This window comes from Rhinichthys klamathensis, unplaced genomic scaffold (genome assembly GCF_029890125.1).
Source record: "Rhinichthys klamathensis goyatoka isolate OS25496 unplaced genomic scaffold, OSU_Roscu_1.1 h1tg000229l_1, whole genome shotgun sequence".
NCBI lineage: Eukaryota > Metazoa > Chordata > Actinopteri > Cypriniformes > Leuciscidae > Rhinichthys > Rhinichthys klamathensis.
In genome coordinates, this window is record NW_026606753.1 from 2,216,706 (window position 1) to 2,233,256 (window position 16,551).

Sequence of the window (16,551 nt, forward strand, 5' to 3'; positions counted from 1 at the left end):
TACTACGCATGCGCAAGGGTTCTCTACCTCGGTTGTGCCCGCGCTACACAGTTTGAAGCACAGTATGTGCGAGCTCTTGCTCGCTCGCTCTAGATTCCGGGAGATTTGAACTAATTTGCGGGCATCAGGGAGCCGCTATCAATCTGCGGGAGACTTCTGATGTCTGATATTACACAACTCACACATACACTGCATATCGAATCTGCCGCCTTTTCAAACAGTAACATATTTTGCGCTGTCGCAAACCTCAACTGTGCGCATGCGTCAGTGGAACCAGACGATAGGCTTAAATGTTTCTCGGCTTGACTGTTAAAAGTAGACGATTGGCTTTCCAGCGGGAGGGGCGGGACATGTGCATACAACCGCCATCTTTGGCGTTACGGGTTTTCCCTATATACAGTAGTTGTATTAAGGATTGATGAAGTGGCATGTCTCTATATTAATAGTCTCTGACTGCATTGTTTTATTGTTTCATAATGTTTCCTGGGGTGCACTTATAATGTTATTATGATTTTTACTTCAAAAATGTTCATAATTTAGAAATAAAAGGCATTTTCCTAGCCTGATTTTAGTCTGATTTGAAAGCTCGGTTTGAAGGGTCTCTCTGTTGAGAGACTTCAGTGTAAACGCCCACTGCTGTGATTGGCGTTTTTACTATTACAGCTCTCAATGTTAACTACTCATGAAAAGTGATAATAGCATTACAATTAGATCTATGGCTTTATATTTAGTTTGTGGCATTAAGGGTTGCAGTGATGAGCATAGCCGATCGATCAGACATGTATGCAGCGATCTCGTCATTGCAACTCAATTTCTGCACACTAACGAATGCTTTCATCATAACTAACAGTGCAAACACAATGTAAATAAAGCTCTATTCGACGGGATTAGTACTATCTGGGGACCTCGTGTGATTTAGAAATTACCCCCCCACGTCTGAATCTCGTGTGGCGCATTCGCACGGGATAACCGAAGCTTGTGATTTTACTCAAATTTACTGACTTAAGACGTCAATAGGCTATTGCTTGGAAATGTCTTGTCGTTATTATAGGTCTAGCTGTATGATATATCATGACATAAACAGAATATGTTCCTTACCGCATGCTGCTTTGTCATTCATCTCCATCAAATCAATCTTTTTATTTTTGCTCTTCTGATGATTTTCTCTTTCTGCAAATTGTGTAGTTGTATGGTGTATAGCGATATGACCCAGCACCCAAAATACCATCAAAACACTCCAGCGCAGCCTCCATTTTTTTGCGAAAGATGGATAAAAAGGCGCACATGAAACAAAAACCATGAAAAAACTATATACGATCCCGCCAAATCACAGAGACGCCGATTCGCACGGGACTAATATTATCACAGGACCTCGGTGTGCGGCGAAATATGGTAGGTCATTTGTGGGGGAATTTTTACTTTACAAATTACAGACATGGCCGATTCGCACGGGATTAAGATCACAGACAACCTCCGCAATTATTACAAATAACTAGAGGTCACCAGGTAATACTTATCCCGTGTGAATAGGGCTTAAGAGATTCGTTGATTATTAGACTGACAGGGGGTGAAGCTTCGATGGCAGTCCGGCCGTGGCGGGACTGAGCCGTCGTTTTCTCAGCGCAGCTAGGAGGACTTCGGTTTCTCAGGTTTCAGCGTGATCTGAGGCCGAGGCCCGCGGGGGGGCGGCGGTCTGTGGCGGCTGTCTGAGCGCGATCTAGGGCGGCCGCCCTGTCGACGCTGAGAGGTCTGGCTGTGCTGAGCTGGGCGCTGTGCAGAGTCTCGTGCAGGCAGGGCTGGACTGGGACAAAAAATCGGCCCGGGCATTTTGGCTCAGACTGGCCCACTATATAACACAACCGAAATTTGCACGCCCTTGAATATGTATACCAACTCCTATTAAAACCACTAATGCCATAAGTGAATAGGAGTGAGTAAGAGTTAACCGATGAAATAACTACTAAGTTGAACTATACTCCACAGTGATGAATCCTAAAGAAAGCTATAAGCTGGGATAGCAATACCGGTTTTTCCCACAGGATTTAGGGAAATCTGTGGTGAGTGCACCTCTGTTCCTCTAGGGGGGTTCGGGGGCATGCTCCCCCGTAAGAAAATTTTGTGCTTTTTAATGTTAAATTCATCAATCTGGTGCACTTTGAGAGTTAAAAATAAAGAGCTCCAACCCATATTCAGTGTGCAAATTGAACAAAGAAAAATTCAAAACTCTTTTAGTTGTGATATAGTGTGTCTACATTACACTACTACATAATAATAGTTATAATATTAATCCCATGGCAGTAATAGCCATATGTTGTAAAACAAATGCACTGAAAAATAAAAGCAACTTTCATAATTAGTTTCTATTAATTCAACTTTCAACATTAGTGTTGTGACAGTAGCCCAGTTCTGCTTACCACAGTTCCTCAATCATTTATTTCTCTCCTTAATCCTCCTCCCTATCCTCATCAGACACTTGAAGGGCCTTTGAAGTTTCTTTTTTCACGCTATTTCTCTGCACATTCCTTGCGTTTCTTCTCTATCGCTCTGACTATTTTGACAGATACACACACTGCTCGCTCACTCAGAGCTCAAAGGGGGAGGAGTTTAAAGATGTGATTGGACCAGCCCAGTGTCAATCAAGAAAATAACCAATGGGCCACTGATCTACGCATTTCATCTTGCGCCGGTCTGTGAGAAAAAGAAAAACCTACGCTGACTTTTTTGTCCAATGCATTACACCGGCACAAAGATCCAATTAAACAAAACTAAATGCAATCGGCCGCCGATGTACGAGTTTTATGGGCCGTTCAAAAAAAAAAAAGAAAAAAAAAAAAATTAAGTATGAGATGTATCGGCCCACAAAGCACGTCGGCCCACCGGGCAAATGCCCGGTATGCCCGATGGCCAGTCCAGCCCTGCGTGCTGGAGGCCGGTCACGTGGGCGGCCTGCAGAGGAGCTAGCGCGACGAGGCAGGAAAGGGTTCATGGCTTGGGTGGCTTTCTGGACTTCCGAGAAACGGTCAATAATGCCACTCACCGCGGGCTCGAAGAGACCGGAAGGAGAGAGCGTCGCGTTGAGGAACGTGGCGCGTTCAGTTTCCCCCATGTCGGCAAGCGTTAGCCATAAATGTCTCTCGGTTACCGTTAGCGAGGCCATGCACTTTCCCAGGGCTTGGGCTGCAGCTTTCGTGGCGCGAAGAGAAAGGTCCGTCGCGCTCCTTAAGTCTGATACAGCCTCTGTGTGCCTGTCTTTCTCATCCCACTCCCAAAGCAGATCCGCTTGGAGGATCTGTAGGACGGCCATGGAATGCAGAGCGGATGCGGCTTGGCCGGCGGCGGCATAAGCGCGGCCAACACAAGCGGAAGTGGTTCTGCAGGCCTTAGACGGGAGCGTGGGCTTAGACCGCCATCTCGCGGAGGGCGGGCAAAGGTGCGCTGCGACCGAATCCTCGACCGGGGGGATGGAAGAATAGCCCTTCTCGGCGGCGCCATCCACCGAAGAGAGAGAGGTGGAGACATGGGAGCTGGTCCTGGCCGAGAGAGGCGCGCTCCACGACTTAGTGAGCTCGGCGTGGAGTTCCGGCAGGAAGGGAGCGGCCCGGGCCGCGGGCGCCGCGCGGCGACGGCTCTGTAGAAAACAGCCTTTGAGTCTGTTGGGGGCCTGCTCAGGGGGCAGTGACCACTCGAGCCCGAGGCGGTCGACGGCCTGTGTGAGGAGGCGCATTAATTCCTCTTCGACTCCGGCGCGGGTCCTGCTGGATTCGCGGGCCGAGGGGGAGGCGAGAGAGCCTGACCACTCCTCGCTGTCCGAAGCCAAGACGGAACAGCAGTCTTTTACCTCCGCCTCGTCATCCGAAATGGTAACAGTGCGGCCGCTCGGCGGCACCTGCGCGTCCGGGGAGGGCGGGGGGGGTGAAGGCGAGGCTCGAGGGAGAGGCTCCGGCGAGACGGTCGCTTCTAGCATCGGTTCCGGCGGCCTTTGGGAGCGGCGCTTTTTCTTGCGCGCCGAGACGAAAGGCGGCGCGGCGGCTTCGGCTTGAAATGCTTCGAGTCGAGCCCGCAGGGTCGACATCGGAAGCTCCTCGCAGAGGTCGCATCCGCCGTCAGTGAGAGCGAGCTCTGCGTGCTCCAGTCCCAGGCAGAGAACGCAGATGAGATGGCGGTCTCCGGCGCTGAGAGGGGCGCGGCATGAGCCGCAGTTGGTGCGAGGCATCTTTAAAAAGACGCTCGTGCTCTTTTGTGAAGTTTCCTGAGGAACTAGCTTAGCTCTAAAAAGGATACGTCACCGGATGGCGTAGCTTGCCGGATGGCTGAAGGTGGCGAAGGCGGCCGGCTTCTTCAAGCGCTGTCCAAGCTCGCTAAAATGCCCCTCAGACGGCGACGCGGCTTCTGTGGATCAGATGGGAAGAGCTTCGCTGAAGAGATGAAAATCAGGGATGCAGCCTTCGGACAGCTCTAATATACACTCTAGCCACGCCCAGTTTGGCGGGCTGGGACGTGATGAAGGCGCGAGGGCCTCTCATTGGACGCGAGTTAATTCTGTCCGTCCATAGGCTGCAGCAGTTCCAGCAGAGCGACCAATGAGCTCGCTAGATAGCCCGCTCAAGGTCTGCAGCTGCTGCACTGCGTTGACAATGGATACAAAATTAAGGATAATTTTTGGCTTCAATAATTCAGAAAAGATTAATCTTTCCCGTAGCGTAAGCTAGCTTACGCAATACGATAGAACCTCTCGTGAGAGAACTCAGTCGCTGATAAACACTGTTTGATTGACAGCTCCTGCGTGCGCTGTTTGATTGACAGCTACAGCTATTGTAAACAGAGCGTTCTTTGATCGCCTTCTATATATAATTCAATCAGTTTAAATAACAGATTATTTAGACCCTACTAAGAGAAACAATGTGAAGTTGACCGTTTAGTCACTGGTTTGATTTACTGACAGGATAAAGAACATCTGACTGTAGCTACATGAATCATTACATCAGAAATCACTGGTCACAGATGAGGCATTAGAATGAACAGGGTTACTTACATGTTGTGGCAATACAATACTGTGGAGTCCATATCGTAAAAGCCTGCAAAGCCTGCGCCGAGTTTGCGGACTGATTTACCAAAGAATTCAGTGAAATGTACCGAATACGAATAAATAATGCTCAACTGAGACATTCACATCGTTAAAAATAAATATCCACATTCCTAGCATTAGCATCCTTTGGAATGTTATTTTTAGTCCAGTGAGTGACCCTGTGCTCTTCTCTCTTCCTCATCTCACTAATGCCAGTGGGCGGGGCCAAAATTGATTTTCCTCTGGCAGTCTTTCACTACCTTATTACGTCATAAAGAGGCACATTCCGGGACAAGTCATTCGCTGTGCCTGGTAACAATAAAAGCTGATTTTGGACTAACAAGGAAGTTTTCAGTTCTGAAACTTTCAGGATATTCTTATACCATGATGTCCTCTTAAAGTCAAAACCTCTAGGAAAATTTGATTTCTCAGGTCATGACCCCTTTAATGCTGATGATTAAAGAGTAGCCTATAGTGTAAGGTAGCAGTCCTGAACTAGATTTTGTTAATACAATACAGTTAGTAAGTTGGTCTGAGCCACAGTCATTTAAAAAATATACAAATTAACACAAAGTGAAAATAAAGTGGCATTTGGGGGTTATGGAAACTACAGTTACCATGTTAAAAACACAATGCTAAAATGCTAAAGTATCAGTTACGTAATTTATTGGTACTTTTTGGAAATTTCACGACCTTGCTCGTAGTTTCTTTTCTGCTTTATTTATAATGAAGTGAAGTACAGTCCATTGCCTCCTAAATAAAAACACTAATGGTCAGCAATGTACAGCAGAAGTTGAGCCAGTATCTAAAACATGTTTACATTCCAGTTATTCTGTAGGCTACTTTTAAGCCAAATCCAACCAGAAGTGATTTTTTTTTCATTTCAATCACTATGTGTGGTAGTACCTTATTCCACAGTCTGAGATGAGTTCAGTCCACTTACAGTTGAACAGGTCACTTGGTTCAGACACTCTTTCACTGGCAAGCACGACTACAAGAATAATCTGTGTCCTTCCCACTGTTTTATATTGAATCGTCTGCTGTTTTACTTAGAAACTACAATAATACGGCTTTGATAATTTATAATGAGACATGTAGTTGAAATACTTTCTGATGGGACTGTTATATTGGGTTATACAGTATTTGAGTTATATTGTTATACTTTTTTGAAGAATAACATTTTGTTTCTTTTTGATAATTTATGGGCTTAATCCAGTGTTTTGTCATTTGCGTATATGTCAGTGTAATGAATCTGGATGACCTTACAAGGAGAGGTCTGTACCTGAGTGACATTCCTCTCCATGACGCCACCCGTGACCTTGTGTTACTGGGGGAGCAGTTTCGTGAGGAGTACAAGTTGACCCAGGAGCTGGAGATCCTGACTGATCGTCTGCAGCACACTCTCCGAGCCCTGGAGGATGAGAAGAAGAAGACAGACAGGTCAGTCTTTGACAGATTTTAATATTTAACCCTCTGGGGTCTGAGGTCTTTTTGGGGTCCTTGAGATGTTTTGACATGCCCTGACATTTGTGCTTATTTCAGCTACTTAAAACATACCATTTGCCAACATATAAATTTGCTGTATTCAGCACAAACTCTGCTACAATAATATGTGAGCAAAATGGATGTACATGTTTGCATTTTATAGAAAATTTTTTTTATGCGTGGTTAGTACGTTTTGGGGAAAAAAAATTCACCACAATAAGGCCATTTAACACATACTGAATAGTTGTCCATAAGACTTTTGAGTTACTATTCTTGTAGGCTAGAATTTTTACTTCAAAATGAAGTGAAAATCATTCTGACCACTCTTTCACAAACAACAATATAACGATTACATTTCTTACGTCAGTTTTTGGTCAGCACTGCTGTATGCGTGGGAGTGTGAATGGCCATGAATATTAATGTGATTTACACCTGGGTGGGAAGACTAAAGACACTCCCCCAATGGCCCATCAAGGTGCTGTGAGGCAGCCTGAACTAAGAATGATTCACTGATGAATAAAAAGTTAAAAAGAACAGCATTTATTCAAAATAGAAATCTTTCCTAAGAACATAAAGACTTAAAGTCATTATTATTAACACATCCTTTCAAAAAACCAAACATAAAAAGACCAAACTTGTTGTTGTTTTTTATAAACAAAAAAAAATGTATTCAAAGAATCCTAAAAAAAACTATTACAGGTTAAAAATAATTAAGCAGCACAACTGTTTCCAACATTGATTTTTTTAAAATCATATCAGAATGATTTCTGAAGGCTGATGGTTAGTTAGGTAAGTTAGTGGTACATCTCACTGATGCTGACATCTGTCCATTTATATTTGCAGCCTTTTGCAGTTGCCTTGGCAGCCTGGGTAATAGACTAACCAAAACTGAACATTTATATAAAAAAAATATATTGTATTTACTTAGACAGTATCATATATTTGCATAGGCGTCGATTTCGGTGGGGGCGGTGGGTACGCGTCCCCACCAGATTTCGTCATGAGTCATTTTGTACCCACCACTTTTGGAAACATTGAGGCACGGATGTACCTAATACAAATAAAACATCTCCAGTTAACTAGCAGAGCATTCATTTAGTCCGCTTTTAAATAAGAGATCTAGCGCTAAATTTTTTTGTTTTTGAATTCAAGCTAAGCGCTCGTGTCCGCTGGTATCAGTGTGATTGATACAGTGTTCTCTTGTGGCGGCGCGCGCGCAGTCTTCACTCGGACGCGCTCTTCAATCTATCGCCGTTGCGGCGGACACTATTCATTCTGGTGAAATCACAAAATAAAAGGCACACAACTGCTTGATATAGACTGTAACCACTGATGAACATATTCGGTTTTGATGAGAGAAAAAAAACTATACCGAGGGCGGATTAGAACCCGTAACCTCTGACACGCTTGGCAAAAGATCTGCCACTAGACCACTGAAGTGCTCAAGCTAAATTTGCGGATCGATATATTTCACTAAATCATTATAACCTAAGCAGTTATTCAAAAAGTTTACACGAGCGTATAGGTAATATTTCCTAAATGTTAAGAGCTAGCCAAAACTAGGCAAAATATAGTCTGAAAATTCATTTGAGCTCTATGATCAGAAAATGAATTATATAACACTAAACAACTTACTCCGAGCTTGTATCATCGGCGGGGTCAATTCGTTCTTCAAAATGCAGCCGTTCGTCGTGAGTTTCAAATTCCTCTGAGGAAAAGGTGAATTTTTCCCTGCTGTCCATAATCCTCTGAAGGAGTAGCGTGCTGCCATCTTCAAAACGCGATGAACTATCAGTGATTCTGATGAAGAAAGTTACTTCGTGTTGTTATGGCATTGATCGGGGGGCGTGCCACGTGTGCGATGCATAGATTGCCTATTTACCATGTGAATAGCGCCGGGGGCGTGGTGGCCTCAACTCATTTAAAATAATGAGGGGAGAAAGAAAAAACTGGACCTCTCCTTGGTTTCAAAGGATTACATAAACTGAGAATATTTGTTTTTTATATAAATTACTTCATTTAAAAGAAGAGAATTCAAGCTTCATAAAGAAAAATCTCTCATGCCTGCGTGACAAGTATTCCCGGAGTTACAGTTAATCTTAGGGCACGTTTCAGAATTGACTTCACTGACAGAGAGAACTCAGAACTCGCATCATGTTTGTTTTTCTTTATTTGGCGAAAAGCACAACACTTTGTTTTTATTGTGAGTATCCACAAAAAAATAATAGACACTTAACCCTCTGGGGACCAAGAGGTTTTTGGGGCCCTTGGGATGTTTTGACATGCACTGACATTTGTGCTTTTTTCAGTTATTTATAAACATGTTAATGGCAAAGGTGTAAATTCACTCTATATAGCACCAACGGGGCTACCATAATCTGTGAGCAACATGTATGTACATGTTTGTATTTTTGAGAGAATATTATTTATGCATGGTTATTGAAAAACTTAAAAATAAAAGTTTCTGAAATAAGGCCACAAAACACATATTGATTATTTCTTCACAAGACTTTTGAAAATTGTATCACATAGTCTAGAATATTTGCTCCAAAACTATGTGAGAATCATCCTGACTACTCATTCAGATAAGTCAATAAAGTCTTTTAGAATGTGTATGACGTGTTTAGTGTGAGAAAGCTTTATGCGAGGAGGCGTGATCTCTCATTAATATGTATGGCATTTCACACCTGAGAAAGACAAAGACCCTCCCATAATGGCCCTATTAGGTGCTATCAGGCCATATCATTACGAGGAGCCTTGCACAAAGAATGAGGAGATTTAAAAAAGAATGGCTTTTAGATTGTTTGGATTTATTTACAACATAACATGATCCAAAGATACACAACAAAGGACAAAAAAGCACATTAGTAAACACACTGATCTAAAGACAGAGGCTTGCACAGTCACACTGCATTGTCCCATTCCTGAAACATAGTACATACCTGTCATTTCCAAGGTGTTTGATTTTTCATAACAGTCTCCTGTGAATGTTAAAGTCAGCAGGACTGATATCAAGAGAAACTATATGGCTGCACGACTTTGGGCATGCATTGTAGATTTTTCTGGTTAAAATAGCTTTTTTAAATAAATAAATAAATATATATATATATATACACACACACACACACTGCTTAAAATTAGAAGTGAACACACCCATGCTAAAGTTGACTAAAAATAGGAATAAAAAATCTTAATGCCTTAATTAAAAAAATGAGGAAAACTCCAACCTTTAGGGACGTGAATAATGTCCCTGAATTCTTTGTGAATGAATAATGTATCGCAAATAATTAAATGTTCTTCTTTAAAATACAGGGTGCATACTAGGGATGTCCCGATCAGGTTTTTTTGCCCCCGAGTCCGAGTCCGAGTCATTTGATTTTGAGTATCTACCGATACCGAGTCCCGATCCGATACTTCTTTAATACATAAAAAAAGAATAAAGAAGAGTATAAAAACAGATCCAGGATGTTCCTTTTTTTTTATTGAATTCGCCTTATTTTAACATTCAACAACTCAAGGTAGCTTGAACAATCAGGTAATAAACATAAATTCTTCACTTTTGGACTTTAGTGCAACAGTAAATATATAAAATAAATAAAAGTGCCACAGTGTTTGCAAAGGCAGTAATGTGCTTTTAGGAACTGCACTCCTAACTCTTACTGTCATCACAGTAGTACGTTTCACAGAAGGAAATGTATGTTTTTCTTAATGAAAACTAACATCTCTACCTTGTCAGGTTTGAGCCTGTTTCTGTTCTCATCAAGGACGTTTGCAACGGCACTAAAAAGTCTCTCACTGTCCACAGAGCTGCAGGGGGCACTGAGATACTGGATTGCAACAGCAGCCATAGAGGGAAACTGATTAGCATGTTCTTTCCAGTACTGAAGTGGGTTGCTTTTCTTAGGGGTGTTTTTTTCTGAGAGGTAGGTCTGCACTTGAGTTTCTGCTGATGTGATACTCACGGACCGTCCCTGTGACTGCCTCTCTTGTAAGATTTCCTCAAAGGCGATGTCCAGGCTGCTACATGCTTCATGATGTGGTGCCTTGCTCACTGGCTCTGCTGCAGCCTCATCTTCCTCTGGCACTGCACTGACAGCCCTCCTCCCCTCTGTCTTTGCCACCTCCTGGATAAGGTGTTCCTTTGCAAGCAACAGGTTGGCTGACTTTGTGAAAAAGCTAGAAACAGATAAAAGTAACACACAATTCAAAACAATAAGACAATAAGAGACACCACATAGCACAGCACTTCAGTTAGGCAACTGCATACACATGTACTCAATTAATACACAATAAAAAAATCTAACCTTAGAAGTTGAACTAAATTACCCAAACTTGACTTTATATAAACATGATGTACAAAAGGTGCATTTTAATTTTACTATACTTGCCCATCTTTGTATCTGGGATCTAGAAGAGTGGCGATGTAGAAGAGTGGTTCAGTTTCAACATCAGCAAAGCGCTTCTCCACTGCCTCCAGCAGAGTCCTCTTCATTGTTTTTATTCCCTGGTCATCATCATCCTTCCGAGACAGAACACGTCTGAGGACTAATGAGTGAACGAATGACTTAATGAATGCATGGGGTTATAGTTTGTTTCAAACAACATCAATAAATGTTAGTATAAAGTAAATAAATAAAAATACAAATTACCTGTTATGGCAGGGATCACATCAGCTGCAGTTGCAGTCTCCCTGCTCACATCCCTGGTCAGCTCTTCAAAGGGGGATAGCACATCAGCAGTCTTATTCATCAGCTCCCACTGGTGAGCTGTCAGTGTTGCTGGTAGAGTGCGCTCAGCTGCAAACACACTAAGAGCACGTTTTTGTTGCAGCAGGCTCTGCAGCATGTAGAGGCTGCTGTTCCATCGTGTCTGCACATAAGATAACATGATTCACTTTATTTTTGTGTAAATTAGATGCAGAGCACGTAATGTATTAGTGGCTTACTAAATCAAGTGTATGGAAAATAATAATAAAATAAAAAAATACATTAAAGAATGTTACGAGAGGAATCTCACCTGTACATCTTGCTGTAGGCGCTTGATATCCATATTTAGGTCCATCTGTATGTCTTCTAGTCGAGAGTAGGCCAACGGGGAGTGTTTAAAATGGCCTACAATCTTCCTTGCGTTGGCCAGGGTCTCTGTCACGCTGCGCTGAGACAGCAGGCCCTCATGCACACAGAGTTGAAAGGAATGGGCGACACAGCCCACACTCGGAACCCCCATATCCCTCATAGCTTTCTTCATATTTGCCGCGTTGTCACGCAAAATTATGTGGACCCGTTGCTTGTCAATTCCCCAGTTGTTTAGCATCTTTTCCATCGATTGCTGGATGCGCTCAGCGGTATGCGATCCGCGAAATTCCTGGACATGTAGGGTCGCACGGCGTAAAACAAAGCTTGAGTCAATCCATTGTGCGGTAAGGCTTAGTAGAGCCATGGGAGCTACGGACGAACTCCAGATGTCTGTGGTGAACAAAACATGGGGTACATCTGATAACAGGACAAGTAGTTTGTCCGAAATCTTCTTATAAATGGCTGGCAGAGCTTTCTCTGTGAAATAGTGGCGAGACGGCATTTCAAATCGAGGTTCTACGTGCTCCATAAGCATAAGAAATCCAGGGTTCTCTACAAAGGCGAATGGCAGGTCACTCATTGCGATCATTTGTGCTATCTTGGCTGTGATGTCCTGCGCCTTCGCACAATCAAGGGGCATTTTTTCTCTCCTCTTCAAACTCTCCTGCAGCGTGAGCTGACTCGTCTTCGGCTGAGTTGCCCGGGTAAACTCGCTGTATTGTGTCGGGTGTTTGTTTTTGGGATGCCGTATCAGGTTTGTTGTGTTAAATGTAGCCTTTTCCTTTCCACCTCTTGAGATCCCAAGTTTACATATCTCACAGTTTGCTATGGCAATGTTGTTGTCATCAACTTTATAATATCTCCAGACCGCAGACATACTCCCGCTTTCTGCTTCAAGCTGCTTCTGTCTTCTTCTTTGCCGGCATTTAACCAATAGCGTCTCTGCAACAAAGTGATGTCATGCCGCACGCGTTGCTGTTTCTATGTGGAGTCAAAAGGGTCTAACTCTGTGCCACCGCATAACTATAGATGTGTTAAAAAAATACTGAGAATATATATACATATATATCCGAGTCCTGATCGGGAGGTTACGTCCGATTCCGATCGAGTCTGAAACCACGTGATCGGGGCCGATTTCCGATCTCTTGATCGGATCGGGACATCCCTAGTGCATACGTCTGGACACTTCTATCCCCAGAAACTCCTAACAAAAGCTGATGTCTTTATTTTGAAGCTTATTTGAAGCTTATTTGATGCTTATTTGATTTGAAAAACTTTATCCAAAACTAGTCAACGAAATTTTCACTTTTATTTCGTCTGTAACAGTGCGTATCTGTGCGTTCATTCATTCATTTACACACACACATACACAGAGAGAAACATGGTTCACATTTAAACAGTATGCTATTTTTTCTGTTTACAGACACTAACGTTATTCTATATCGCGATTAGAACAAAGCACAAGCATAAAACACTTACACTTCTCAGCTGAATCTGTTGCTCCTCCTCGAAGTGAAAATAAACCAGCACTTCTGTGGTAAATGTCCCAGGATTATTCCTCATAGCCGCGCAAGACGAATCTTAATCTGACTAAAAAATATAGTGTGTTTACAGCATTTGCCTGGGGGCGTTTATCTATTTTGCAAATGGCCTCAACACATTATCTTATGAAAAGCGCGCTCTGCGAGTGGGTGTGAACAAATTAACGATAATGAGCTGAGACAGGAGAAACTGTACTTCTCTTTAGTTTCAGACTAATTACATTGCAGGAGAATATTTGTTTTAAATGTGAATTGTTTTATTTAAAAGTAGAAATTTAAAGCGTTCTTTAGACGTATGTTTCATGTTTGTGTGATAAGTACTAGTGGAGTTTCCGTTCATTTTCCAGACATGTTTCAGAAAGATTTTTGCGGAGACAGAGTGAGCTGAAAGCGCACCCTGTTTATTTTATTTATTAAAAAAAACACACAAGGTTTTGATGTTAAAGGATTAGTTTACTTTTAAAAACACTTTTGCTGATAATTTACTCACCCCCATGTCATCCAAGATGTCCATGTCTTTCTTTCTTCAGTCGAAAAGAAATTAAGGTTTTTGATGAAAACATTCCAGGATTTTTCTCCATATAATGCACTTTGCTGGGCACCAAACGGTTCAAGGTCCAAAAGACAGTTTCAGTGCAAACTGCAAACTGTTCAAAGGGCTTTAAACGATTCCAGACGATGAATAATGGTCATATCAAGCGAAACGATCGGTCATTTCAAAAATAAATAACAAAGTTTAAGTTTAATAATGTCAAATGCCCTTTCAAGGCGAGCTTTTGTTTTTTTTAAAAGTGAACTAATCCTTTAATGTGAGTGTACACAAAAAAAGAAGACACTCTATAGTTTATAATCATGTATTGATTTTATTTATATGACCATAAATGACGGAGTATTTTAAGTCTATGTTGCTGCTATGTGAAAAAAAAACAGCAAAACGCGCGGGCGCGTTCTTGGTCCCCAGAGGGTTAATAGGATCGATTGATGTATATGCACTTGTATGTACAATCAAAATCAACAGAGTATTTTGAGTCTCTTTTGCACTGATAAGGAAAAAGCGAGCAGATCACGCCGGCGTGATTGCCGACCCCAGAGGGTTAAATACAGTAGTGGCCAAAAAGTATGTCCAGAGGGGATAACGTCTTAGGGTTACGTGTCGAACCCAGGTTCCCTGAGAAGGGAATGAGATCCTGCGTCAGTTGCTGACACTATGGGGATGCGTCCCACGGAACCTGGAAGCCGTCTGAAGATTGGGTTAATTCACGGCAATATTGGCCAACGGCAGTCTGATGATGTCACATGGAGCACCCGAGAGTACAAAAGAGTGCCTGCATTACACATCATCAGATTTGAATTCTCTGAAGGAAGACGCGCAGGCATGCCCGAAGCATGGCAACGTGACTCAGTGTCTCATTCCCTTCTCAGGGAACCGGGGTAACATATGTAACTTTAAGACGTTCCCTTTCGAGGGAACTCAGTGCTGCGTCAGTTGCAGATGCTATGGGGACGTTAATACCCACTACGCCATGCTGACCAATGCCTCTTTGTGGGCATTGATGGGCCTCGACCCAGAATATCCTTAATGCGTCAACAACCAATTAGGACACATCCTTTGACATCACAGCCTTGCTCCCTAGGAGGCTCAGTGTTATAGGTGCTAGGAAAAATGCTTCAAAGCTTCCATACTCAACCATTTTTGAAACTGGGATTCCTGCATTAGACTAGTCCGAGCCACGGCTACAGGACAGCCCCTAAGAGCAGAGCTAAGTGCTATAAACACACCAAAATAATCCACCAAATCACCTCTTTCTCACAGCCACCTTCTGCTTTACACCAGATAAAAGCGAAGGAGTTGCATCATCTAACTGTGACCAACACCTTCATGTGGCCCTCAGGAGATCTTACATCAGAGGAGCATGCTGAACAACAGCATTTGTCTGGACCAGAAAAGAGAACGGATCCATACACTGTGCCTAAGCCCCTGCCAAAGCAGAATGTAAGCATTAAGCAGGTTCTCCAATAGAAGCGCACAGACATAAACTGTGTTCGCTTTCATCTCCAAGCATTAAAAAGTGGATAGGGCGACAAAGCTGTATAAAAGTATATATTTTTATTAACTCCTCCATAGGAAAACTTCAGCATGTCCATGAAGGCAGACCCCAACGTCAGTTTAAGCTGGAGGGGGAGGAGCCTAGAGTAAGAGAGAAATATGTTTCCTCCATCTGTACCAGATAATACTCTTTCAGCCCTCATGGACCCCCAGAGAGGGATATATCTCTTGATAGCTTCAGCAGATCTGGGGCCTGAACCGTGACGTGCAGACACTTGGCTCTCATTCCTTAAGAAAAGAGTCAAGCCAGAACAGAGCTCCCTCACTGCAACTCATCACAGTGAGTGCATTTAGCTCAAGGCAGGAGCCTTCAAAAAGGATGCAGAGCAAGGGGAGAGAAAGCTAACAAGCAACTCTTCAACCATGGGCATCCTCACGTATCGCTGCTCACACAGCCCTTCCACACGTGAGTAGTTCTACTGCATGGGAGACACTATGCAAGCCGAATACAGGTTCCTCCATTACCTCCACACCTCAATGTGGCGTAGCAAGCCGACATGACCTAATTCCTCGCACTACTGGCCGTAGCGAATACACGGAGGAAACAGGTTCAACACGTAAGCTATAAAATCAAGCGAACGTGTTAGGTGTCGCCCACCCCGCAGCTCTACAGATGTCTGCCAGCGAGGCGCCTTGGGAGGAGGCGACACTCCTAGTTGAGTGTGCCGTCAACCTAGGTGGGAAAGGCATGTCCTGGGACTCATAAGCCCGGACGATAGCATCCACTAGCCAGTGGGCTAACCTCTGCTTGGAGACAGCCTTCCCCTTCTGCTGGCCTCCATAACAGACAAAGAGCTGCTCTGAGGTCCTAAAGCTTTGCGTTCTGTCCACGTAACAACGTAGAGCGCGTACGGGACAGATAAACGCTAGGGCACGGTCTGCCTCCTCCGGGGGCAGCGCTTGCAGGTTCACTTCCTGACCTACAAACGGAGTGGTTGGAACCTTGGTCACATATCCGAACCGGGGTCTCAGAACAACGTGAGAAAGACCCGGTCCGAACTCCAGGCACGATTCGTCGACCGAAAATACCTGCAGATCCCCGACCCTCTTGAAAGAGGCCAGAGCCAACAGGAGAGCTGTCTTCATAGACAAGATATTTAACTCCGTCGTATTTAAGGACTCAAAAGGGGGCCTCTGGAGCGCTCTGAGCACTAGAGGTAAGTCCCAAGAGGGTATAGGGTGCGGATTACGAGGCAGATTTAGCCTCCTATCACCCTTAAGGAATCTGATGACCAGGTCGTGCTTTCCAAAAGACTTCCCATCTACTGTATCGTGATG

At 43.5% G+C, this 16,551-nt stretch overlaps 1 protein-coding gene across 1 annotated transcript in view; it reads left to right on the forward strand.

Annotated features, from left to right (window-relative positions):
• Positions 1–16,551, forward strand: part of gucy1b1 (guanylate cyclase 1 soluble subunit beta 1) — a 90,885-nt gene that overhangs the window by 12,441 nt on the left and 61,893 nt on the right. Inside the window, exon 9 of the mRNA XM_056265115.1 lies at positions 6,308–6,505. Coding sequence (XP_056121090.1) covers positions 6,308–6,505 — 198 coding nt within the window. The remainder of the gene's footprint in view (positions 1–6,307; positions 6,506–16,551) is intronic.